Consider the following 27970-nt stretch of genomic DNA (forward strand, 5'->3'; position numbering starts at 1 on the left):
ACATATATAAGGTTAGGAGAAGGGGCCTCTGCTATGATTTAATGGGCCAAGCCTACCCATTATAGCTAAGCCCAATAACAATATTAATTTAATTATGCTAGTCCATAAAATATCCAACATGATTATCTCAGCACTGCTCAGTGTGGGTCACCATCTATAATACATATCACTTCTTAACCTGAAAATGTAATGACTGAAGAGTCTTCAACCAAGATTAGAAAGACCATAAGCTGTGATCACATCAAATCGTTTGGGGATTGGATTTTAGTTGAAGATGATGACCCAATTAGACCTTTTAACAATCCAAATAGACGAGCCATGATCGCTAGAATTCCATGGCCATCGACAATTAGTGTTACATATCAACCACAATTGACTAGAAGACAGCACCAAAACGATATTAACACGTCGACAGGAGTTAACAGATCAAATCAACATTAACTGTGTGTCTTTTATCTGATAGACTCTGATTGAGAATTCAAAATAGTGCTGCCTGACTCTCGTCCAGGTGGGACCAGAAGTTGCAATCTGCCAGCGACTCGTACGACTTGATTGCTTTTGCAGTCTGGTGGAGTTCGTGTATACATCATGGTAGTAGAACCAAGACGATCCTCTCCGAAGCCACAGGCCTCAAAAAATAATCTGAGAAAAAAAATGTCAAAAGAAGATGATTGCTACATCCAACATTATATCCATCATAATAGAATCCCATTATTTTCAGACATTAAATGGTGTTGCATACCAAGTCAGGACATAAGCATGTATGCGGACGAATGGCTGTAAGGATAGCTCATTGATCTACAAGACTAAGCAGTTGTTCATGACATATCAAAGCTCATGGGACTTGCTAAGATACCAGAAATGTAAAATTTCAGCCTATGAAGCACTGAAGTTTCAAGGAAATGAGATCTCATGGAACTCCCACAGCTTCAAAGATCAAGTTTCACGATGTATCATATTGTTAAAAGAGAAAATTTACTGAAAAATTACTTGAAATATGAAAAACACTTAAAAACTATGCTGCTTATATCAGGACATGGCAAACAATAACCATGAGCATTTTAGTTGCATAGATACCAAATAGCAAAAATGTGCATGAAGTGCAACTGAACATCTTTAATTGCATCATTTGAGGTATCATGATGCAGATTGGGGAGACAAACTATTTTAAAGAGAATCCACTTCACACAGTTGGGAGATATGGCTTGTGGGTTTTTTTGTAATTAAACAAGAGGAGAGTCTAGACATTATTATTAATATGAAAAAAAAACTCTTAAACACCAACTCTGCATGACTTAAAGATCAGACAACTCTTTAAGAGAGTAAGTTCTTGATTACTGGCCATAACAATGCCCAAGAGCCAGCATCAAATGGCATATTGACATAATTTGTGAAAAACTCATCATCATTTGTAGACATCAAGCTGCAAGTTGTAAGACTTAAAATTGTCAATTGAAGCATAGTTGTATGAAAAGATGTCCTTCACAGTTTCTTTTGGCAATAAAAGTGTAGCTTGTAATATTACAGGATAGCTTAAACATAAACACCAGGTCCTGCTTCCTCTCTAGAATATTTCTACAGTGAGCTGTAGGGCTAAAACAATATAACAAAACTGCAGATGCAGTAAGTAATCAAATATCCAAAACAGAGATCATCTCTTGATAATGAAAACAAAGAACGTGAAAAATTTCAAGATTTTTTTTTTCTTTCCCATGTTCTAGAAAAAAAAACACCGTGGGGTTTTTTTTAAGGAACGTGAAAATTTTCAAATTTTTTTTTTCTTTTGGCTGAGACAAGACCCATGGGAAATTGATCACCATCATTATTATTAAGTTTGTCGCAGATGAACGTTGCTTCAAGGTGACTAAGTGATCAAGTGATCGACAACCCTAAATTGGCGATAAAATCGGTTATCTGATTTGATTGCTTCGTGTAATCAATTTAAGTGATTAATTGATGATTACTAATCGATGGTCATGAATTAACAATCGATTGATGAGTTAGATGTCGAACACATATGGGTTTGTGATTGATTAGTGAGACTGATTGATTGACATCAATTGATTAACACTCATCATCAATCGATTGATGATCTCGAAATCACATACAGTAGATTTTCAAATCAATTAAGGTAATTGATTGAGTGATACCAATCGATTGTCAGATGATATTAATCAATTGATAAGTCTAATGTTTTGAGCTATTAAAATTGATCAAGTGCTTATCTGTTCGGTTAAAGTTCTTAGGGTCTTCTTGGGTCTATTTACATACATATTACTAAATTGAACTATTGTGTCGGCCCAAAGGAAAGCACATTAGATATGTTTAGTGCATTTTGTATCGGTAGACGTATATCTATACTAAAAGTAATTGACCCAAAGAAAAATTACCTTTATGCCAGATATATGTTCAAAGTAGCTTACAACTGTAGAACAAATTTATTTTGTTCAGATCGTGCACAAAATATATTGACCGAAAGGAGGACATATTCCGTGGCTAATTAAAATTGATGTAAATTATGGACCAATATATAACTCATATAAAGTATCGAATTATGCGCATAATGGGTCGGCCCAAAGGAAGACTTATTATGTAGCCAGCTAAAATTTGAGTTATATTACAGAGTACCGCTAATAAATTGTATTTTAATTCAAAGAGTAAAATACAATGTTGTATTTGGTATCTCATAAATAACTCATTTATATGCTTTATTTACATATTTTATTATCTATACTTATATATATGTTCTTGGTATTAATTAAATCGTGACTTTATATTATTTTCACTCTTTTATTATTTCAGTGCAATCAGTAACTACTACTCTTAACAACATCCCCACTTTAATTGGTTCTGATTTTGATAAATAGAAAAAGTACTTTATCATAGTCTTGAGCTGCATGAACTTGGACTATACATTGAGATATAATCGCCCTACACCTTGACTAATGTTAGCACCATAAAGCAGATGACTGAATTTGAAAAGTGAGAGCGATCAAACCGCATGTGTTTAAGTATCATGAAACTCTCCAAACTAACATCAATTAAAGGCTCTATTACTAAAGGAGAAAATGCCAAAAGTTTCCTTAGCCAATTAGCAGACCGTTTTATTGTAAACGAAAAGGTCAAGACTACCACAGTTCTTTCAAAGTTGATAATTATGCGATATAACGTCAAAGGAAATATCAGGGAGTATATTATGGAGATGTCCAATATTGCCACAAGTTTGAAAGCACTAAAACTCGAAATATCTGAGTTTATGTTAGTGTATTTCGTCTTGATGTCTCTGCCTGCACAGTTCACTACTTTTAAAATTTCATATAATACTCAAAAGGATAAGTGGACATTAAATGAACTTATAGCTTAATATGTGCAAGAAAAGGAAAGACTGTGGCGTGAGACACCTAAAAGTGCTCACTTAGCATTTGGTTCCCAAAGTTTGAGCAACAAATAGGAAAGGATCAATAACAAACGAAAGAGAAAGCAAACTATAGATTTTAGGAGTTTTGGCCATAAGGAACACAAAAAATAAGATAAGAAATCCACTTATTACTTTTGTAAGTGATGGGAAAGTCTTGAAAAACCGTTCCGGTAGATTCTTGTAGAACAAAAATTTTTCCGGCAACGATCTCAAGTTGCCCTCATAGTCGATCAAACGAAGTTTGATTGACTCGTTTAGATCATTGGGCTCTTGTGTTTGGTTTACAGGATCCAATATAAAAGGAATAATTTAACTTATGCGAAAACATTAAATTATACCTTATGAAGTTTGCACCCGAAGACCTCTTGATCTTCTGCTGTATTCCTCTCCTCTTCTCGAACGTTGTGTGGGCAACGATCCTTCGAGAATTTCTCAACCAGAATTCTCCTCTTCGATGGCTAGCTAAACTTTCCTTCCTTCTCTTTGTCTGGGAAAAGAGAAAGGAAGAAGGGGTTGGCTGCCGAGAGGGTCTCGACCACCTAAAGCTATTAACTTCGTCTGTTCTCAACCCTTGGTAAGCCCCTTCTTTTATAGCCTAGCCATCACATAAATATGGTATGATTTAAATTATAAACTTGGTATGATTTGGATCAAACTTGGTATGATTTCAATCAATCAATCAACGGAGAATTTGGTATGATTTCGGAAGTTTCCAATTCGAACCGAGGTGCTTAATCGATCAGGGAATCGATTAAAAATCGTAACTTTTCCTCATTAACACTGGTAATCGATCAACTGATCGATTACCAGTCGATCTCCCACGAGGCTTGGTAATCGATCAGCTGATCGATTACCAAGGTGTGTAATCGATCAGCTGATCGATTACACAGCCTTGTATGGGTTCGAATGTCTGATTTCTTCAAGAATTCTTCCAATGTGGATTTGAGGATTCCCAGAGGCTACAGCAGGGACCTAGAGGAGGAATTGATTTTGGTCTCCTGATAGGCTTAAGCTTCCCATGTTCTTCACCGAACATACAGCTTAAGTCTATCAATAATAACTCATTCCACTAGAGAGTTATTATTGCACTACCGCACCAATCCCATATTATAATATGGGCTCCTTCTTACTATCAGTACATTAGTCTCCCTGTGTTTAAGATATCGTATGTTCGTCAATTAAATGAGTTACTGACAACTCGAATTTAATCAACTTCTAATCCAAGAGTAGTACCACTCAACCTTATTATCATGCGGACAAAGTCCACCTGCAGGGTTTACATGATAATCCTTATGAGCTCCTCAAGGGGACATCATCAGCCTAGATTATAAGACACAGTTTCCTTCTATAATCAACACACAATGTACATAATACTACTTCCCAACTATCGAGCCTTTTGATCTATCGATCTAAATCTCACCCTTTGATGAATTAAAGAAGTACATACTAAGCACATGTGTTTGTTATTATCGGGATTAAGAGCATGTACATCTATAGTAACAGAGGTTTAGTTCGATTATATAGTCAGTATAAATCGAACAATCCTCAGATGGTCCTGCTCAATACACACTTAGTGTACTAGTGTAATTCTATAGTCAAGACAGACTAAGACCAAATTACACTACAACCACTCTAATGGTTTGTCCAATCCATTTTGGTTGTGAACACTGTTTATAATCTATAAGGAACTGATAACATGGTCTTCTGTGTGTGACTCCGCACACCATGTTAATCTACAATATAGATTAAATGGACACTTGCATAAAAACTAAATGCAAATTTTTTGACCAAATATGATTCTTATTTCAGAATGTTTATTTACATAACTAGGATTCTGGTATACATCCCAACAGTAAGAAGAAAGGTCATATGAAGAAAATTTACATTAAATACACCAATTGACGTGTAAAGAAGATAAACTTTTCAACTTTGTTAGTTTATAAGTCAATTTGACTATTGTACCCTCTAACACTTGATAGATAGATATCGGTGCTACTGCTCATATAAGTGTCACTATGCAAGATTGTCTCAGAAGCCGTCTTTCGCTTGATGGTGAAAGATACATCCATACGAAAAATGGAAGAAAAGCTAAAGTCGAATCGATTGGTATTTTTAGACTTTGTTTAGGAACTAATATCTTTTTGGATTTAGAAAATACATTTATTGTACCGTCTTTTCAACGGAATTTAATTTCAATTTCTTGTTTGGACAAATTAGGTTATTTTTATTCATTTGAAAATAAAATTTTCAGTATTTTCTATAATTCAGTGTTGGTTGGAAATAGTTCCTTAGTTGATAAACTTTATAAATTAAATACCATAACTCCTATGGTTGGTAACATAATTATGCATAGTATAGATACAAAACACAAATTAACTAATGAGAATTCATCTATATTGTGACATAGGCATTTAGGACATATATCCAGACAACGCCTAGAAAGATTAATATCACATGCAATTCTCGATTCCCTTGACATGTCAGACTTTAATGTTTGCATTGAGTGTGTTAAGGGAAAGACAACTAACAAAAAAAATAAGAGGGCAAATCGTTGTAATGATGTTTTGGAGCTAATACATACAGACATTTATGGATCATTCCTTAAGGCATCTTGAAATGGACACATATATTTTATTAGCTTTATAGACGATTACTCTTGATTCGGCTATCTGTACTTCATTCATGAGAATTCATCTATGTTGTGGCATAGACATTTAGGACATATATCCAAACAACGCCTATAAAGGTTAATGCCACAAGGAATTCTCGATTCCCTTGACATGTCAGATTTTGATGTCTACATTGAGTGTGTTAAGGGGAAGACAACTAACAAAAAAAATAAGAAGGCAAGTCGTTGTAATGATGTTTTGAAGCTAATACATACAGACATTTGTGGACCATTTCCTAAGGCATCTTGGAATGAACACAAATATTTTATTAGCTTTATAGACGATTACTCTCAATTCAGCTATCCGTAACTCATTCATGAAAAGTCGTAATCTTTAGATGTGTTCAAAATTTTCAAAGCTGAAGTTGAAAATCAACTAGATAAGAAAATTAAAGCTGTCTGATCCGATCCTGAAAGTGAATATTATAGTCGATATGATGGATCAAGTGAACAATGTCCAGGAATTTTTGTGAATTATCTTTGTTAAGTGTGGGATTGTGCCTCAATATACCATGCCTGGTACTTCCAGTCAAAATGATGTAACTGAGCGACATAATCGTACCCTAAAAGATATGGTAAGAAGTATGATGACTTTCACTTTTTTACTTGAATCTTTGTGGGGTGAGACACTCAAGACTGTAGTTTATTTACTTAACAGAGTACCAAGTTAGGTAGTAACTAAAACCCCATTCAAGATGTGGATGAGTAGAAAGCCTAGTATTAGACATTTACACATCTGAGATTGTCCAGTTGAGGTTAGACCTTACAAGCCTAATAAAAGAAATTGGACTTAGGAACTGTGAGTTGCAATTTTGTGGGTTACTCTGAAGTCTAGAGGTATAAATTTTATGATTCATCTAACAGATCCTTCTTCGAAATAGGAAACGCCAAATTCATTGAGGACGGTGGGAGTGATAAAGTTAAAAAAATAATTTTTGAGGAAAACGTAAGCAATCCTCCTGTGGTCATTATTAGTGCAATCAATAGCAATATGATTACCATACCGCACATTATGGATATTGCACATCTAGAGGGAGTAGTAAACCAAGATATTCACATGGCATCTCGAATGCAGTTGGAGGGTCCTCCATTCAAAGTGAGATATTGCCGTATATTGATGAGCAAATATCTCAACCACCTCAAGAACAAATGTCTTTAAGGCAATCTACGAGAGAATAGAGATCCACGATGTCTCGTGATTATGTTTATCTCCAAGAGCACGAGTTTGACATTGGGTTAGAAAGTGATTTTGCATCTTTTCAAGAAGTCAAACGATGTTCTAATTCTGAAAGGTGGATTAATGTTATGCAAGAAGAGTTAAAGTCTATGACAGACAATGACTTTTGGGAATTTATCGAATTATCCGAAGGTACGAAACCCGTCGGTTGTAAATGGATATTTAAAACCAAGCGGAATTCAAGGGGTAATGTGGAAAAATATAAGTCTTGTCTTGTTGTCAAGGGATTTATCAGAAGGAAAACATTGATTACAAGGAGACTTTCTCACCTGTGTTGACGAAAGATTCTCTTAGGGCAATCATGACACTTGTAGCTCACTTTGATTTAAAACTACATCAGATGGATGTAAAGATTGCATTTCTCAATGGAGATATTGAGTAGTCTATATATATGGTGCAACCTGAGAACTTTGAGTCTGAAGATTCAAAGCACCTAATATGTAAATTAAAGAAGTTCATTTATGGTTTAAAACAGGCGTCCTGTCAATGGTACCGAAAATTTGATTAAATGATCATCTCATTTGGATTTAGAGAGAACTCTATAGATCAGTGCATATATGTCAAGTTCAGTGAGAATAAGTTTGTTATACTTGTCCTGTATGTAGATGACATATTGCTTGCGAGCAATAATAATGGTCTGCTACATGAAACCAAGTTATTTCTATCTAGTCATTTTGAAATGAAAGATCTTGACGAAGCATCTTTTGTATTAAATATACAGATATGTCGTGATTGTTCAAGAGACATTTTTAGACTTTCACAGAAAATTTTATATTGAAAGGGTGCTTATAAGGTATGACATGCAAAACTGTGCACCTGGTGACACACTAGTGTCTAGAGGTGACAGATTCAGCCTGTAGCAGTGTACACGGCTTGAACTTGAAAGAAAGGAGATGAACCAACTCCCTTATGCGTCATCTCTGGGAAGTCTCATGTATGCACAAATATGTATACGATCAGATATAACATTCATAGTGGGGATGTTAGACAGATATGTAAGTAACCCAGAACCATCGCACTAGAAAACAGTAAAGTAAGTGATGTGATATTTATAAAGAACTAAAAGACATATGCTTACGTATCGGAGATCAAATCACCTGGAGGTGATTGGATATTCAGACTCCGATTTTACTAGATGCTTGGATGACAAGAGGTCCACTTCAAGCTATAATTTCATGCTCGTTGGAAGGGTTATATCTTGGAAGAGAGTCAAGCAGACGTTAGTAGCCACTTCTACTATGGAGGCAGAGTTGATAGCATGCTACGAAGCATCCAATCATAGGATTTGGTTGTGGAATTTCATCAAAGCGTTGCATATCATTGATAGTATTGACAGGTCATTGAGGATCAAGTGTGATATAAAGCCGAAGAACTTTATGTCAAGAACAACCGCAGTTCGTCGAATTCTTTCTAACGGTTAAAGAAAGAATTCAGAGTCGTCAGATGATGATAGAGTACATCGGTACAGATTCCATGTTGGCAGATCCACTCACCAAGGGCTTGGTGTCTAAGGTGTTTCATGCGCATATTGTGGATATGAGAGTTCTTCTTATGTAAGAAGAATTCATCTAGTAGCAGTCCATATACATTTTATTGCTCTATATTTATTAATAAAGATAAATATTTTATTTTAATTATTGTACGTACTTAAAGTTTAAAACATTAATGAATATTTACATGTTTAATATTCTAAAATAAAGTATCATGATTTGCTACTGCAGTTTAGCATTTAATATTTGTAAATATGATACAGATTCCTGTAGGAATTATAAGGCTTGAATGATGATTTGTTGTTGCAGTTTAGAATAAAATATTTGTAAATATGAATAGACCCTTTTAGGTCATTCAGGACCAATTGAAAATTGACATGTACTGATCACATTTCATGTAATTTCTATACTACATATCCACATCTTAATCTATGTCATTAATAACATTGGTATTGTGATTATTGTTAGGGCTTATTATAGACATATATAGTAGCTACGATCTCTTAAGTCCTATACCAATGAAGTTAATAGACCAAATTATTTGCAGGGGTATTCTGTACCCACATAGTTTGATGTCAACTAAAGTTATAGTCATATATTATATACACATCGCATGTAGCCTAAGTGGAAGATTGTTGAATTTAATCTCTTAAGGTGGACTTAATTGTAATTTGTATATGCGGATACAAACCGAACCCATTTAAGTGATCTAACTAAAATTTATCGGATTTCAAATTATTGGATATGGATTAAATATATAAAACTAGTTAGCCTGATCCGTGATTATTTATGGACTAATAACGGATCAAATTTCTATATATAGAGTTTGATCCTTAAGGGTTTAGGGTTAACTGATATCTTGCCTTCATTTTCCATTGACAAAGGTTTTACAACACCAACACCTTAATTTCCTTAGAAGACCATCTTCTTGCTTCCGCTTCATCTTCTTCCATAGGAATCGAGCAGTTGACGCTATATGACAAGGACAATGACTCTCCAATTAGGTTCTTTGTTTTTGTATATTAATATGTTGTGCCATGTTAATCGTTGAAATCTGTTCTTGTATTTTCGATTACCCGAGTTCTTATTCAGTTTATAGAATTCATGCGGCTAAATCCGATTTACAAGTTCTTTCAGATAATTCTAATATCAAAATACTTATTAAAACATTAACATTGGCATTTACGTTATATATTTCTCAATTTTGTATTAATCAGGTTCAGACACGATCACATCATGTAAGCCAATTTCATCCTTCTCAAACCACAAATGTTCCATCCTCCAAAAAAATAATCATGTTACCTTATCATAATGATGGTACAATAAATAAAAGAAAAATAGGTACCTCTCATTTTCTGAACACAAGGCTGAGATATCGTATATGTCTTTACTAGTTAGAATCCTGTAAAGAAAAATATCATGAACAAATTCTGAACATGCTAATAGGTATTCATAATTGAAGTTACGGAAATATATTCATTATAATAGAATAATGTAATCAGATCTCACAACACTAACAATGAAACTTGAACACGTTTCGTGTGTCAATTGTTATATCTAGGGCATGTGATATAGATAACAAAGATCATAGGTTCAGGACTCAGATCAATAATTTTAATGATTTACAACCCCTTGAAGATGGCTAAAATAAAAGGATATATAGAAAATGCCTAGAGTTAATCTATGTTAACTCACCTCAAACAGTCATCGGGCTTGTCTCTACTGTTTTCGTAGTTTGAATTATATTCATTACAATAGAAATGGCAATCAGATCTCAGAATACTAACAAGGGAACTTGCACAAGTTTCAAAGTTCAAATGTAGAATCTAAGGCATGCATCAAACATGAAAAGCTTCATAGATTAGAACTAAGTTGCAGAACTAGGTGATTATTTTCATCTTTTGCAACCAAATTAGTCTAAGTGCTTGTTTCTGTCATTATTGCTTGTCTCAAATCCATCAGACCATGTCAAGTGTCACTGTAAACTTCCATAATTATTTAAAAATTTCCTACCTTGTAATTTGTGCAACTATCTTTCGACCAATACCTCGTCTCTGTAAAGAAGGGATAACCTGAAAGGAACTTGATATAAATGATATAAATTTATGCAATATTACGACATTCAAAAGGTGATAGAATTGGCAAAAGTATCAATTAACTAAAAAGTTGCAAACGGTTCAAAATGAGGGATAAAACATCTTTTAAAAATGATGCATCTGCCAACTCCATTTGATAGCTTCTAAATATGGACCAACAATCCTATATGACTTAGTGGAACTCCATTATTACTTATCAGTTAGCATGCTCCAAATATAAGTTAGGAATAATTATATAAGAAGATAACTACCCACATATCGAGATCTGGCAGAACATGGTAGGGCACGTGCATCACTGTGATATTAAAAAATTCCACAGTTACTGTTGACTTGCTGCCGATTAAAAAGGAATCTCAGTTACAACCTACACAAAAGGCCTCAAGGCAAGAGAAAGCAATTTGAGAAAATGCCAAAGGGCTTAATTATTTCCACCTCTCCATTGTTGATATCTATTTGCTTAATCATCTTATACATATTTTATATGAATGAATTACTTTATCTATTAATACAATTAAAATTGATGTTAAAAAAGCAACTTTTTCCTGCTCAGTTCATATACTTTGATCATGTTTACTATGCCTCGTCTAGTTTTTTTTGGGCGTTTGCATGGTTTCTTAAAGCATGTGCTCTATTCTGTATTTGTGAATACTTGACAGGTGATGTTAACATAAATGTATGAGTACACCAAGCGGAAAGTGCAAAAGAACAAGAGATTACTTAAGTAGATTTTTTATTAGAACACTATCCTCTTATTTCATTACTCTATAATTGCTATATCAACATAGGAAACAATGTGGTTCGAGTTACAACTTAAGAACTGCTTTCTTATGAATTTATCATACTAGAAAATTCTTTTTCTGTCAAATTGAGTTTGCAATTGCAATAAAATATCCAAGGTAGTCACAAAATAGATAACTTGTACTCTTTTATCTTGCTTCTTGCTATCTCTTTCAATGGAAACTTGTAGCTACATTAGCTAAGGTACTTAGTATTGAATTGCGTCAGCCTATGTGATTGATTAAACATTTACAAACAATTTTCACTTCTCTATATTTATAGGGTGTACATTAATAAATAAAAAATTGCAATAACTAAGATATAAGAAAAAGAAATATTTGATAGTCTTTCTATCAAGCTCAATAAGAGATCACATTAACTAAGGTTCTTAGTATTGAATTGCCTCAGCCTATGTGATTGATGATTTGACAAGATTCTACTCTCTTGTAGATATTCATGAACCAATTCATCAACGCAAGTGTTGGACCATCAAATAATCTCATTGGCCTTCTCTACCTTCAATGAGTTGAAAAGCCTTGCAGAATTCCTCAGCTTCCTATAATGGATCCTTAATTGACATGGGGCTGCATTCAATTAGGCCTTTCTCTGCAGATGGTGGTTAATACTTGAAGAACTCTGTATCTCCTTGCCACAGATTCCAAGTTCAACTTATTTCTCATTTGCAATTGTTTAGGTCTTCTATCCTCTTTAAGTAGTCATTGGCAATTGTCGATGTGTGATTTGTCTTGGTCTGATATTTAAAATTATTTTGGTAGGTCTGAAAGTCCTTTTCCTTGAGCTCCATACTAGTTGTTTCCAAGTCATGTCAAGATCCTTTCTGGAAAGGGATGATGGTTGTTTTTAGTCAAGCCTTTCTAGAGGCATTCCTTGTCAATAAGATACAGTTGTCATCTACGACTTGGATTTTTATTCACCTTCACTTGATGTCAGCTAGAGCAAACCTATTTGAGTAGGGATGGGGCTCTAGAGTTGTGATATAGCTTGGTCTATCCCACCATGGTTGTCTGAGATGAGTTTCGTGATATCATTTGGATTTTGGTATCTCTGATTTACACAATTTTCATGATAGGTTCCACAACAGAGCTAATCTCTTGAGGAAGAGAGTTACTCTTCCAAGTATGTTTTATGAGCTTTGCAACAATGCCACTACAGTTGAGACTTCATGTCACTTACACTTCCTACAAGGTTATTAGGATGGAGATATCTGAGTCAAATTTTAGGTTATGAGAATTTGATGTGCACCATGTGGATGACTAGCAGACGTACAGTATAATTTGAATCTGATAATTCTCCAAGTTGCTAGTATTTTTTGTGTATACTTGGTCTTCTTTCTATGGACAAGAAATGTGCCATAATAACACTTCATGTTGCCTCAATAACTCCACAAAGGATTGGATTTGTTATCAAATTGGCACATTCGTGCATAGGGGAATAATAAGATATGTTAACTCTGATTTTTGCAACAGTTAAAAAGTCCAGTGTACTTCCTCATAGACTATTCTTAGACACATGGCTTCAGTCTTTGTATGCTTTATAAGTTGAGGAAGGGTGTTAACCTTGACACTAGATCCAGTCAGTTCACATTGTGGGTGGAATTGTAGTTGAACATGGGATTCCAATCAAATACCCATAAACGAGGGTAACTAATCTAGCACTTAATGACATTTTACAATGCAAGGTCTTTAGTACAGCCTCATCCTCTTTCTTATGAAAAATGGATAAGACCCTGGTTGGTATTGCCTGTTCTCACGTGTATCAATTGCTATTCAATATTCCACTGCATCAGGTACAGACTAGAAGGATCTTTTTTCAAGAAGATTGATATACGTACTGAACAAATATAGCTAACAAATGGCTACTTTTTATTCTAAATTAGTATTTGTATTAACTGAACAGTCTCATTGGTTATATCACATATGAAAGAGTACTCCTTGATCGAACATACCACTACATCATGAATGGAAGCTGCCAATCCACCGTCCGAAACTGCCCGACCAAACCCCACCAGCTGCCGATCCAGCGCCAACGACGGCACTGCTCTATGCAGCAACATATCGAGGGGGAAGGGAGAAGACACCACATCCCAACGGGCGCCAGAGCCATATTCCGCCACGAACTTGAGGGGGCAGAAGACTGAAACGACGACGGAGCTATGGGAGAGAGCAACACGAAGCTTGTCCGGATCAGCGAGCGGGGCGCGGCCGTCGGGGGAGAGGGCCGGGAAGCGGTGGCAGGAGTGGTTGGCGGCAGCGAGGAGAGCCCGGAGCTGGAGGGGGTCGACGTGGGAGGAGCCAACGAAGATGGAGATCGGCGGAGGGGGTCTCCTCGAGGGATTAGGGCTGAAACGGAGGGAAGGGTACGAGGCGGAGATCGCACCGCAGGCGACGGCCATCGATCAGATTGAGCTCGAAGGCCAACACTTTATTAAAAGGTATTTTTACTTTAAATATTTTGAATTATATTAAATTAATTTATTAAATTTAATATGGCAATTTTCAAATTTGCAAAAAAAAAAGAATAACTAAATTATCCATTCTTTTATAATTTTAATATTTATATATTTTTTATTTATATATATTTATAGATGTTAGTTTATAAGGCCCAAGGCATGGGCCCAAAAGCCCATGTATAAATTAGGGTTCCAGTTCTTGACCCTAATTTCATCTCCGGATCGGCCGAAGCTTGACGAGGCCAAGGTGAGCTGATGGCGGCGCCTGCCCGGAGACCTCTGGTACTATAGCTTCTCCGGGCTGTTCAACGGTGGTCGGCTGCAGATATTCCTTAACGCCTTCTTCTGATGTCTTAATCAAATTTCTCCGTGATTATAGTTTACATCTATCCGATTTTTTATGACAGCCACAGCTAGCTTCGCACCTCGATGAGATTGGAGATTTTCACGTTTGATTATCCTCGTGCTGTCTCTCACAGCGTTTTCCACCCTGCGTGTGGGAGATAACTAGAAAGGACGGCACTTATCTTACTTTAGTTTGGGAAGAAAGATTGTGCTAGAATATTGAACATGAAGATTGCTAGTTTCAGGTTCTTTGATTTTTTTTTTCTGTAGGTTTTCTGAATTTGAATGTTAATTTTAAAAGGCATGACTTTTATTTAGTTACGTTACAGTTGTTTCCTAGCCACAGAAAATCCATTCAAGAGCATGATGTTCTCGGTCATTGATTGACCTTGCTTTTGTTTGAGTATCGTACTATTAATCATTGAAATAATTGGAACACGGTTTGTTATTGTTGTTCTTGGATACTACTCCTTTTTGCTCAATAATGGGAAAGGAAGTAAGGCGACTGATCTTTTGTGGTGCATCAGTCTCAGCCACTTGATATTTTGATCTGTTCCCATATCAAAACAGAATTTTAATGCTTGCTTGCCTCATATTATAGTGGCTTGTGAGTTTAGCTGTTCTGTAATATGCAAAGCTAATCAAGATAAGAGCTTGTTCTAGAGGAAGAAAGTATTACTTGTTTGTGATTTTCTTCTATCCTGGATTACAATGGATCCTTGTGCTGATTTCCTTTCTGTCGATTTTGTTTTCTTTTAGAGTTGTAGTATTATGGATATGTGCTTCATATCTAATGTAGCAAATACAGGGAAAGAAAGTGAGACATCTGATCTTTGGGAATGTGTCAGATCCAGTCACTCATATATTTTGGTTTCTTTCCTATAGAAAATCAGAATTTTAATGCTTGCTTGCCTCATATCATAGTGGTTTGCAAGTTTAGCTGTTCTGAAATATGTTGAGCTACTTGATTATATCTCTTGTTCAAGAGGAAATTATTACTTGCTTGTGATTTTCTCCTTTGATAGAAGGGGAGTATTGGCGCAATGGTAAATTGTTGCCGTATGACTTAGAGGCCACGAGTTCGAGTCACGGAAATAGTCTCTTGCAAATGTAGAGTAAGGTTGCGTACGATAGATCCTTTTCCGGATCCAACATTGGTGGGAACTTCGTGCATTGGATTGCTCCTTGCTATTTTCCCCTTTGATAGATCACAATTATTGTCACTCATGTCAGCTTCATTACTGTCTATTGTTTTACTTTAGTTTGATATTATTATGCTTGTATACTCCATAATTTTTAGAATTGTATCTTATGTCTTACCTAACAATGTGCTTTATACTCCATGTTCAATGATCTTTGGACATTTACAACTATCATATCATTGTATTATGCTTTTATTTAGTGTTACTTGGTGGTTTTTTAAAATAATTTTATTTTTAGGAACAATCAAAATAGTAACTAAGTGATTGGTTTATCTAGATACTTAATGTGCTAGTACAAGTTTATCAGCACTTCAAAATTTCTTTCTGGAGGCTTTATCTATTTTGTATGAAGGGGAGCCTTGGCGCAACGGTAAGGTTGCTGCCATGTGACCTAGAGGTCATGGGTTCAAATCCTATCCTTTCCTCGGACCCCGCATGGCGGGAGCTTCGTGCACCGGGCTGTCCTTTTTTTTTTATTAATTGTGTAATGGAGTTATTAGTACTTCTTTAAGGCACCACTTTTTTTTCTCCATACTCCCTAGCATTAACTTAAACATCATTTTTGTAAGGGGTAAAAGATTATAAATATCATGTTAATTATATGCATACTAATATATGTGATTTAAATTATACTATTGGTTAATTGATCGGATGTTATAAATCATGAGTTTAACATATTATGATTAATATATTATTTTATGTGAAGTATCAATTGGATGTGTTGAGAAATATTCCATGAGTTAGCTGATATTATCAACATATAATAATTTTATTTTTTTAAAAAATATATATTTTTGATATTTTCTCTGTCTCCATATGCTTGTGGGCTGATCTCATTTTCTTGGCATATGCTTTTTGAAATTTTAGCTTGTGTTTTCATGAATGGATCTAACTTAAACTTCTAAATGCTGACATAGATGGTGTTTTATGTTGGAACATAACTACTTTTTTTATGCTCCATCTCACACCTCCCTGGCCTCAATACCCAATCTCTTCAATCACACATATTCTTGCACTACTTGATAGTTTTCTAGTTCATTTTCTTTTTCATTTATTATTTTCTTTGTTGTTTGAATAGTTTAGCTGGTAGGCTTATATTAATCCCAGATGAACTTTCTCAAGCTACTTATCTGCTTCATAGGAAGCTGATATCAAACCTAGCAGCTTCATTAATAGAGCCTTCCCTCTTTCAAGATGGTGTTTCATTAGTAATGTGTCATACACAGTGGTTCTATGATATCTCGTATCAGCATCCAGGAACAAATGGAGGATCTTTTCTCTGGGGCTCAACCTATTTAAGAGGGTTAGTAAAGCATGCAGGATTTCAAGTATGAAATTTAGAATGTCTTAAATATTATTCGGTCTGCCTTGATTTAAAACTTAGACTTTAGTCTTACCTTGGGTATAGAGATTGGGCTGAAAATTGAATATCCAACTTTTAATTTCTCAAGAGGATGTCATTATCTTTGTGCATAAGTTTTTGACATAATCGAAGATTTCATCTTGTTATTTTTCAAGAGAATGGCATATCCTTGTGCACCGGTTTGGCATAATCGATGGATATAACTAACAACTTTATGATTCTTGTACTTCATTTTGTTAATGGTGACTTGGCAATTTGATGACTTAGAGCATCTACAACGCTCGTTACAGGAGCGTTAATAACACTTCCTTTAATCTCTCCACATGACGTGGAACAGTGGTGGAGGAGAGATCACATGAACTCGTTCAATGTTTTGAACACGTTCATATGGCAGAGATGAGTTTCATATATATTTTTTATTTTTTTAAGTGTTATTAACGAGCATCTGCAACGTTGCTCGTTAATAACACTTAAAAAAATAAAAAAAATATGTGGGATCCACCTCTGCCACATGAACGCGTTCAAAATATTGAACGCATTAATGGATCACTCCACCACTGCTCCACGTCTGTGGAGAGAGATTAAGGAAGTGTTATTAACGCTCCTATAATGAGCATTGTAGATGCTCTTAGAGGTGTATTGGTGAATTGGTGACCTGGCAGTGGGACAATGAGACAGACTTGCCTATTTGGATTCATGTCTTTGACATGTATTGGTGGCTTGGGTGTATGTTGAAGATGGGCAAAAGTTATGTTGAAAGAGGTGAGAATTACACTCTCTTATTTAATGATATTACTCATGTAAATTGTAGGACCTCCGTTTCTTGAGAATTCTGTTAAGACTTGAAGTATAGAACTCAGAGAATGTTTGAGTTGCTGTCGACCGAGTTTAATGAAAAAACAAGTCTTTGTATCGCATGAGCAGGTACAGCTACGTAGTGCATTTCCTAATGGAAATTTGAATGGGAAAGAGTGAGATACGATGTTGACCTCACTCTTTATTGTCAAAATTATTGTCACTTTTGACTTGCACCAAACGCCTGTTTGGGTGCATTCCCTTGAATCAACTCCACTTTACTGTAGGCGAAGTCTGGGTGCTATGCTTGTCTGGGCAACCAGCCATTACTGCAGTTCCACCATGCAGGCAGCCCATGTGATTGGACTTGCACGCTGAGCCCTCCACGTGTGAAATTTTTGCCATTCATTTCGTTCATGATCATGTGTGTTTACGTTTTGTTCTGTAATTCTGTTCTGTAGTAACCAATTCAGTTATACTCATACTGGTTTTGTGTTTATGTTTTGTGCTTGTATTAGACCTTGCTTCAGCATCTGATTGTTAATTGAGTTACCAAAAATAATGATATTAGGTTTTTTGTTGTTTAAGCAGCTTAATGTTTATATTAATTTTTATTTATGTAAAAGTTAATTTGTATGATAATATATGCTTGAGAAATAGATTTTTTTCCAATAAATTTTCTATTATCAAATAATAAATTCTACTTAACTAATTTATTTTAAAGAGTACTTTAATAGTCCCTTAAATGATATAAAAATCATTTGAAGGGTTTTTAATTTTTTTTATTGGCTTAGCCTGCTCTTTTGAGGCTGCACCTTTATTAGCTTGTGCACCTTTATTATCCTATGAATGAATTGGACTGATACTCATAGGTGTCATCTGAATTTTTAATTATGTTATTCCTTTTGAATTATGACTTTGAGATTTTCAATTAGCATATGTATTCGTTTTATATTAAGAATTTATTATCTTAGTTGACTTATTTTTCAAGCTTAATTTGCTTTGAATGAATTGGACTGATTTACTATCCAACAAGTGTCAAATAATATTAAGTTTATGTTTATTCATTTATCTTATCAAATTTGTAATTCAACTAACTTTATAATGAAATTTAATAAATATGTTATTCCTTTTGAATTTTTATTTGATTCCTCGGGGCAATTATGATTGTTTCAATCAGCATAGTTGAGCTACTGTTACGGTATTCGTTTTATATTATGGAATTTCCAAGCTTATTTGACTTATTTTTCAAGCTTAATTAGCTTTGACCATTCTCTCCAATCACATTAGACTTATTCTATCCAACAAGTTGAGGCAAGCTTTAGTTTTTGTTTATTCATTTATCTTATCAAATTTGTTCAACTAGTTTATAAAAAAATTATCATGCTCTCCTTATTGTCAAGTTTAAATAGAAATATTATTTTACTTAAATCTTTGTGAAAATAATAATCTAATAAATGAAAATGAATATTTTGATTTTTAATGTATTATAAATAATATAAAATTATAATTGTTTTTTAAGATATGCATTATAATTTTTATATATCGAGTATAATCCAATTTTAGGTGAGTTAATAGATTCAAAAGTTTTCTTAATTGATGTCAATAAGTTCAATCTCAATGTTGTTTAAATTTATTTATTTAATTTATATTTAGATATTGAAGGAAGAAAATGTAACTATTATTTGGCTGAGTGATTAGTAGATTCGACAACGGTTTGGAATCAATGATTTTATGATTCAGAATTATAAATTTGATGGTTTTTGAAATGTTGATCATTAATCATAATTGTCTAAGATGATTTATGATTTGGAATTATCGATTATAGTTTGTGATGGTTTAAAATTATTATTATTATTTTTTTTAAATATATAAATTATAAATTAATAAATAAAATAAAATAAAAGAGTTGGTATTTATTTAAGTTGCATACGAATTCTTAGGGTATAGGAGAATTAAAGTTTATTTTTATTTTTTGTTTGTAATTGTTTCTTTAGTATCAAAGTAATTTTGTCATTTGAAAATTATATTTCTTATATATGTTTTTTAGTTATTATCCAATCATTGAGTAAGACTTGCATTTCCAATGGTTGACATTAGAAAATTTTTAAAGTTTCTTTTGCAATGATGGAGAGAATGAAAATTTTAAATATTCTCTAACCACTTGAGTAGAATAATGAAATTTTACTTGTCTACTTTATTAAAATCAAAAGAAATTAAAAATTTCTATTTGGAATTTGAGATGTTCGTGAATGTTTCATGCATTCTCTTAATAAAAATTATGATTTTGTAAGTTTTAAATTATTATTGATATTTTATGTTTTAGATATATTAATTTCTAATTTATATTTTACACTTTTCGTATGTAAAAAAGTGAAATCTGTCATCTTAATTATATTTTACACTTTAATCTTTATAAACGTCGTATAAATGATTTTTAATATTACGTATGATATTAGCAGGATCAAGAAAAGAAGAATTTTAAATTGAATTAGAGTATCATAATATAAAATTAATATTTTATGTAAAACATATAATTTAAGTCTAAAGTTTATTTTCATTGTTAATATGTAAGGAGATAAAAATTTATTTATACTAAATTTATTTAAAATTAAAATTATATTTAAAAAATTATCATAACTAAATGAGAAGTATGATAATAAATTGAAAAGTTATTCAATTGTATTATTAAATATTTTAATAAATTAAAAAATTACTCTATTGCATCATTAAATATTTTTAAAATATTATTACATATATTTCATTATGTGAAAGCATATATACATTAGTATTATTAGTATTTTATAAACAAAATAAATATAATAATTTTATATATTGAAAAAAAATTATAATAATTGATATGCTAGATGAAATTTTTTTATGTTTTATTTTATTAATTTTATAAAATTTGTTTCATTATTTTATTACAGCAGGATGTGATCGTAAATAATAAATAATAATTTTAATTAATTTTTAAAAAATTTTAATTCATCTCGAATATATAAATTTAATACATGATATATACAATGAAAATAAAAAACTAAATTACGAATAATAAGTTGACATGTAAATTTAAGTTACTTCAATATTTACAATATTAAAACTAATATTGTTAAATGATATTAAAAATATTTTAAAAATTACTCCTAAAATTAAGCATAATAATTAAGAGATATTATACGCATTGTATATTTTATGAAAAACTCTATAGATTAATAAATATTTTTAAATTATTCAAAAGTTATCAATCCAATAACGAGTTACATTCATATACGAATAAGTTTGTTAATCATACCCTCCTTCGTCGTGGCCAACTGCAATTCTCAATTTATCTCTTCATAGATGGTCGTTGGACAGACCGTGTGGGGTTGCTGGGTTGACGGATTTCACCAATGAAGTTGGATAATGTAATTAAGTTGCATATTTAAGTTAGGTTGATATGTCAAATAGGTTATTGGATAATATTAGATAAAGTCAAGGTGGATCAATAAAGACTGAATACTTGACAATTGAGAAGTACAACATGCAAATAAAGTAGAGCTGTAAAACGGGTCAACCCATGACGGGGCGGGCCAACCTATGGCGGGCTTATCATATGACGGGGCGGGGGCAGGGCAACCTACCAACTTGGCGGGTTAAGAAATCTCAAATCCAATTCAACTCAAGGCGGGCCACGGGTTAGGCGGGTTAACCCACGGGCCTATTAAAAAATAAAAAAATATTAAAAATTTTAAGTTTGAATTATAATTTAAATTGATTAAGTTGAAATTTTTAAGTTTGAATTATAATTTTTAAGCTTGAATTGCAATTTAAATGGATCAAACCCACTAATTCATTGAGTTTTTTATTTTAATTTTAAAATTTCAAATAAATAAATAAACTTTCTCAACCCGCATGTCAATCAAAGTCTGCCGCGGGCCAACCAACGTGGGTCGCGGGCCTAGGCGGGTCAACCCAATCCGTCAAATTACTTGGCGGGGTGGGCTAACTCGGCGGGCCTAACCCAACTTGACGATTATTATAAAAAGAAGTCTTGGCAATTGAGAATTATAATAGGCGTTGACTAGATGCTTGACAATAATAAAAAGTTCAACAAGTGTAAGTAGGCAAAAAGTTCAACTAATTATGATTAAGGAAAAGTTCATAAATCATAGTTGACTGAATGCTTGATAAGTGAAAGAAGTTTTACAATCAAAGAGGGTCTAAGGCTAAGCAAGTGGAAGTCTCGGTGAGTAAAGAAGGACCTAAGTCTAGGAAAGTAAAAATCCTAATAAATCAAGATTGATCTCAGACTTAACATGTGGAAATTTTGGCGAGTCAAGGGTGACTAACATTAGGTTGATAGTGAAATCCTAAAGGCTATGTCTCTCGGTAAGGGAAAGATTTGGTAGGTCAAGGTTGACAAATACTAAACAAACGAGAAGTTTTAAAAAAAAGTCTCTTGGCACAAGAAGTCTCAGAGGCAAGACCTTTTGGCAAAATGAAGAAGTGTTGGAGGCATAATCTCTTAACAAGAAAGTCTAAGTGAGATAAGAGTCTATGAGTGACTTGTACTTTGGATTTTGAGTAGACCTGACTTAGATGAGGGCTCGACTTTAAAGTTGGCTAGAGTTAATGATTTAATTGACTAAAGGCTGAATTTAGTTGATTGATAGTTGAGTCAATTAAGCAATAGACTCAAGTTGGATCGCTAGAGATGTTTCTATTTATGGGTTAGTCTATCGATTAGTCAACTAAGGCAAGATTAGTTGATTGGTGAATAGGAGCAACCTATTGATAGAACAACAAGAATCCAAGAAGATTAATTGAATAGGAGCTCTCGATTAATGAACAAACTATTGATCTAACAAAATTGGCTGTGACCACTATGACTTAAGGTCAATCTGCTCAAGAATATGTTGAAGTTGGAGAGCTAACAATCGACTAAATGTAGGTGAAGTCGACTTAGTTGAAGCAATCACAAGATTAATTGACCGGGATAAATTGGTAGTCGACTGATTGGGTAAAAAACAATAGGTAGTTTTTGAGAACAAGAAGTCTATAAGAAGGCAAACAAGAGATTTGCTAGTCAACTCAACTCTAGTTCACTCAACTCAAATCCTTCTCACTCGACTCAACCACTTTTAGTCTACTCAAATGACAAAGATACAAGATTATCCTTCTAACAAATACCGTTCCAATTGACTAAAATCCAATTTTATTAACTGGAGTCCAATAGAGAATATCCTATTTTAAGCAACTATTTAGTTAACTCAACAGTTTGTAATTGTCTGAACTTTTAGCTAAAATGAAACTTTTGCATTTGCAATTTGCAAGTAAAATACTTATATTTGGCTCAAAAATTTAGCTACCAGTTGACTAAATCTTCTCGAGGATCTTAAGTTAACTCGAGATCAATCATGTTGACAACAACTCCAAGAGCCATTCCTTAATTATAAAACCCTCTAGGTAGAGTCTACCTAGAAAATAATTGAGGATTACAATCCATCATAATCTCTGACAATTCACACATCCTTAAGTTTTCAAAATTAGCAATGCTTCTCACCCTTAAGTTCATCTCTTTGGGTCTCCAAGCCATTAAACCAACAACCCTACTTTTCTGCAAAATGTGAAATCCGCCACCCTAGCGGCCCTACACGATCGGCTCCACGACCATCTGTGAGGAGGTAAATCGAGAAACTGCAGTTGGTCATGACGGAAGAAGGTATTGCTCGATTTTGTCGAGATTCGAACCCTTGTCCTCTTCTGCAAATCTGCTCCGTCGTAACCAACTCAACTATGTCTCAGGAGCAACAACTCTGCTTGATCATATGAGTCCTGCCAAGCTCCTTGCCAATCAACCTCTCGAGCTGTTGGTTAATCTTGACCTTTGGATTTTCACTCATCTCTAAACAATTAGAAATGAGACAAAACATGTTTGACTGAAATCAATTGTAAATAAGAGAGAAGCTGTGCTTAGCTGAGCTGAGCTGAGCTGAGATTCTCTGCACTCTTCATGTGGCAGTGGCAAGTAAAGTAAGAACACGACAGATAGCTAATTGAGGCAGCATTATTCAACTAGTTGAGGTACGTAAATGCTTTACTGAAAGATTAGATTAGTGAAGATGAAGATGAGCAAGATTGCATTGCATGCAGTTTGTGTTATTTTAAGTAGACTGCTGCTACTCTTCTTCTTTTACTTTATTCATGGCAGGCAAGTGAGATCCACCCACCGCGTCATCCACATGGAGGAGTGAAGTGCCACTAGTTTACCTTTCACCCTGCAGCCAGGCACCCTGAAGCATGCATCGTAGAATCGTCGAGTCAACTATGATTTCAAAGGGAAATCCAGCTCTGTCGGATTTGATCAAAATTCTGAAAGGAATTGTTGCGTTGATGAGAAAATGACCGGTAAAAGTTGCAGGAAAAGAGAAAGGAGCAAGTGAAGGGAGTCGCCTCGGGCTCTGCTCCGGGAAAGGAGCAGTTTTTTTTCCCTTTATCAGGCGGAAGGGACGGTATTGTGCGTTGTGTGCTTTTCCGCTTTTGTTACCCAAGAATGGAGCTTGAGGAGGAGCACGGGCAGTAGGATTCTTGCCGTTGTTGGTGCTGATCGAGGAGGATGGGGAGGAGGTTTCTCGGCTTCCTGGTGCCGTTGCTGTTGCTGTGGCCTTTGCAGGCGGAGTCCGGCAGTGCGGTCCTGAACGACGACGTGCTCGGCTTGATCGTCTTCAAGGCCGGCATTATCGATCCCCTCTCTCAGCTTGCGTCTTGGAACGAGGACGAGGACGACCCCTGCGGCTGGACCGGCGTCAGGTGCAGTCCGGCGAGCAGCCGCGTCACGGAGCTCTCCTTGGTTGGCCTCTCTCTCTCCGGAAGGATCGGGCGCGGCCTCCTCCGACTTGCCGCGCTGCAAAGGCTCGACCTTTCGAGTAACAACTTCTCGGGGAGCCTCCACCCTAGCCTTTCCCAGCTCGAGGAGCTCCTCTTCGTCGATCTCAGCCACAACATCCTCTCCGGGACGATTCCCGATGAGTTTTTCGTGCAATGCCGGTCCTTGAGGTCCCTTTCGATGGCCAACAATGTCCTTTCTGGGGAGATCCCGCGGAGCATCGGCTCTTGCTCCTCCTTGGTTGCCCTAAATCTGTCTTCCAACAGGCTCGCAGGTGCTCTGCCGAGGAGTCTGTTGTCCCTCTCTGCCCTTCGTTCCCTTGACCTCTCTAACAATGCCCTAGTTGGAGAGATGCCAACGGGAGTCAGTCGGCTATATAATCTGAGATCGATCAGATTGAGAGGAAATCGGCTCTCCGGTGGGTTGCCCGATGACCTAGGCGGCTGTTTACTTCTGAGACATCTCGATCTCAGTGTAAATTTGCTCACCGGCGAGCTTCCCAAATCCATGCGGAAGCTCTCACTGTGCCGCCATTTGAGCCTGGCTTCCAACCTCTTCACAGGGGAGGTTCCACCATGGATTGGGGAAATGAAGACTTTGGAGTTCCTCGATTTATCCAGCAATGACTTCTCCGACAGAATCCCCGAGACGATCGCCGAGCTTCAGATGCTCACCTCTTTGGATTTGTCCCGGAATACCTTCACCGGTAGCCTTCCTGACTCAATCCATGCTCTCAGAAACCTAAAAAACTTGGATTTGAGTGGCAACTCGCTCATTGGGAATCTACCGGCATGGATTTTTGAATTGGGATTGAGTTATGTGGATTTGTCAGGGAATGCTTTTTCCGGCAGAGTTCCGGCGGTTCTCAGTAGTGTTCCTGGCTTGAAATTTTTAAACCTTTCTGGGAATTCACTTTCAGGTTCTTTGCCTGCTACTCTTCTGGCGCTGGAGAGGATGGAAATCCTTGATCTTAGTACGAATATGATCAATGGAAGCATTCCACCGGAGATTGCGAGAGCAGTGTCTCTTAAGGAGCTCAGACTTGAGAAGAATTCTCTGACTGGAGAAATCCCAAAACAGATAGAGAATTGTTCTTCCCTCACAACTCTGTAAGTCTCTAATTCTTATTTTCGGTTTTCGATTCATGTTCAAGTCATACTCTATTAACACTTTGCCTGCATCATTCCTGCTTTTCTGAGTATTCTTAAGCTGTGCTTTGGCCTGGTAATGTCTCATTTTATTGTAGCAGTTGTCATTAAGGTGAACAAATAAGCTTATACATGGTTGAATGACTGATTAAGAGACTGCTTAATACTTTCAATGCCTTGCAAATTTTGATAAATTCTTCTTTTTAGCAATAGCTTGTCGATACCAGTAAAGTTATTGATTATTGGTTCAGTGGTAAAAAAATTCAGTAGTTTGATCAAGTCTATGATACAAAAAAATGTATAAGAAAAAGAAGATAATCACACTTACACAATTTTGTTTGATATAGTTCCTTCCATTTCAGTGTTAGCTTTAGTATACATTGTGAAATAAGGGATGCTTGCTTTGTTTATCAATCATTTACATTGTTTATTTTGATGATTTAACTTGCTCTCATGATTTGTTGTTTGGATTGCTTCTTTTAGGGTCCTGTCGCAGAATAATCTCACCGGTCCGGTGCCATCTACAATAGCTAACCTCACCAACCTTGAGGTGGTAGACCTTTCCTTCAATATGCTAAGTGGCAACCTCCCAAAGCAGCTCGCCGATCTTCCCCATCTCCACTCCTTTAACATATCCCACAATCTCTTCTCTGGGGACCTCCCTGCTGGAAACTTCTTTAACACCATCCCACCTTCTTCCCTATCTGACAACCCTGATCTCTGTGGCTCAGCAGTGAATCGTTCATGCCGCACTGTTCTTCCAAAGCCGATAGTCCTCAATCCTAACACCTCCAATTTATCTTCCAATACCACATTACCATCTGAGAACATTCACCACAAGAAAATCATATTGAGCATATCTGCTCTTATTGCAATTGGAGCTGCTACTGTGATTGCTCTTGGTGTGATCACCATTACGATCCTTAATATGCATGTACAGGCTCCTCCCCCTGGCTCTCACTTAGCTGCTGATCCTGCCCTATCTGATGAATACTATAGTAACTCTCCAGCAAGTGATGCTAACTCTGGCAAGGTTGTAATGTTCTGTGGGGGGGACTCTGGTTTCGGTGCTGGAGCTCATGCAATCCTAAACAAGGACTGCGAGCTGGGTCGTGGTGGCTTTGGTACAGTTTACAAGATGACTCTCCAGGACGGAAGGCCTGTAGCCATCAAAAAGCTCACAGTTTCAAGCCTAGTGAAGTCACAAGTAGACTTCGAAAGGGATGTTAAAATGCTTGGAAAACTTAAGCACTCCAATCTGGTGGCTCTGGAAGGATACTATTGGACACAGTCCTTGCAGCTCCTCATATATGAGTATGTCTCAGGTGGAAGCCTATATAAGTACCTCCATGAATGTTCCACCTCAAATCCCCTCTCATGGCAAGAACGTTTCAATATCATTCTTGGGGTTGCGAGGAGTTTGGCTTACCTACACCATATGAATGTTATCCACTATAACCTCAAGTCAAGCAACATCCTCATTGATGGCTCAGGTGAGGCCAAGGTTGCAGATTATGGATTGGCCAAGTTGTTGTCTACGCTCGACAGGTATGTGCTAAGCAGCAAGGTTCAGAGTGCGCTTGGGTATATGGCACCTGAATTTGCATGCCGAACAGTGAAGATAACTGAAAAATGTGATGTCTATGGATTTGGAGTGTTGCTACTAGAGATTATCACAGGAAGGTGGCCTGTGGAGTACATGGAAGATGATGTGGTGGTGTTGAGTGATGTGGTAAGGGTTGCATTGGAAGCAGGAAGAGTGGATGAACTAGTTGATGGGAGGCTCAGTGGGAAATTTCCAACAGAGGAGGTTGTGCCTGTTGTGAAATTGGGATTGGTATGTACATTGCAAGTTCCCTCGACTCGGCCTAGCATGAGTGAAGTTGTCCACATTTTGGAGATGATCAGATTCCCACAGGAGCACCCTGAGGAAGAACTGACTTGAGCTTTTCGATCTTTTTCTTCAATTGCCAAGGCATGAAGCTAGTACTTAGTAAAAACTCAAAAATGGCCGCGAAAAAGAATCCAACTTGCTCGCAGAAGAAAAAGCTAGGAAGCTTCATAGTATGAGCATAACGCATATGGGCTTATAT

At 35.7% G+C, this 27970-nt stretch overlaps 2 protein-coding genes, 1 long non-coding RNA gene and 1 other non-coding gene across 4 annotated transcripts; 3 read left to right on the forward strand and 1 right to left on the reverse strand.

The window, feature by feature from the left end:
- Nucleotides 1-224: 224 nt before the first annotated feature.
- LOC141830998 (GCN5-related N-acetyltransferase 3, chloroplastic) lies at nucleotides 225-14107 on the reverse strand. The gene is made up of 4 exons (XM_074718447.1): nucleotides 13653-14107; nucleotides 10827-10885; nucleotides 10159-10215; nucleotides 225-642 (listed from the first exon to the last, which is right to left on the reverse strand). The coding sequence occupies exons 1-4, from the start codon at nucleotides 14097-14099 to the stop codon at nucleotides 453-455; spliced, it is 753 nt and encodes a 250-aa protein (XP_074574548.1). The 5' UTR covers nucleotides 14100-14107; the 3' UTR covers nucleotides 225-452.
- A 252-nt stretch (nucleotides 14108-14359) lies between these two features.
- LOC141831128 (uncharacterized) lies at nucleotides 14360-14822 on the forward strand. The gene is made up of 2 exons (XR_012602010.1): nucleotides 14360-14470; nucleotides 14564-14822. It is a non-coding gene; the product is annotated as an uncharacterized LOC141831128 (long non-coding RNA).
- Nucleotides 14823-16803: 1981 nt separating this feature from the next.
- LOC141831292 (small nucleolar RNA snoR83) lies at nucleotides 16804-16929 on the forward strand. Its single transcript, XR_012602037.1, has one exon. It is a non-coding gene; the product is annotated as a small nucleolar RNA snoR83 (small nucleolar RNA).
- Nucleotides 16930-24459: 7530 nt separating this feature from the next.
- LOC141831173 (uncharacterized) lies at nucleotides 24460-27822 on the forward strand. The gene is made up of 2 exons (XM_074718589.1): nucleotides 24460-25838; nucleotides 26361-27822. Exons 1-2 carry the CDS (start codon nucleotides 24460-24462, stop codon nucleotides 27820-27822), a joined length of 2841 nt encoding a protein of 946 aa, XP_074574690.1.
- The last annotated feature ends 148 nt before the right edge of the window (nucleotides 27823-27970 follow it).

This window comes from Curcuma longa, chromosome 6 (genome assembly GCF_044706935.1).
Source record: "Curcuma longa cultivar G26 ecotype Majalengka, Jawa Barat chromosome 6, ITB_CL_G26_1.1, whole genome shotgun sequence".
NCBI lineage: Eukaryota > Viridiplantae > Streptophyta > Magnoliopsida > Zingiberales > Zingiberaceae > Curcuma > Curcuma longa.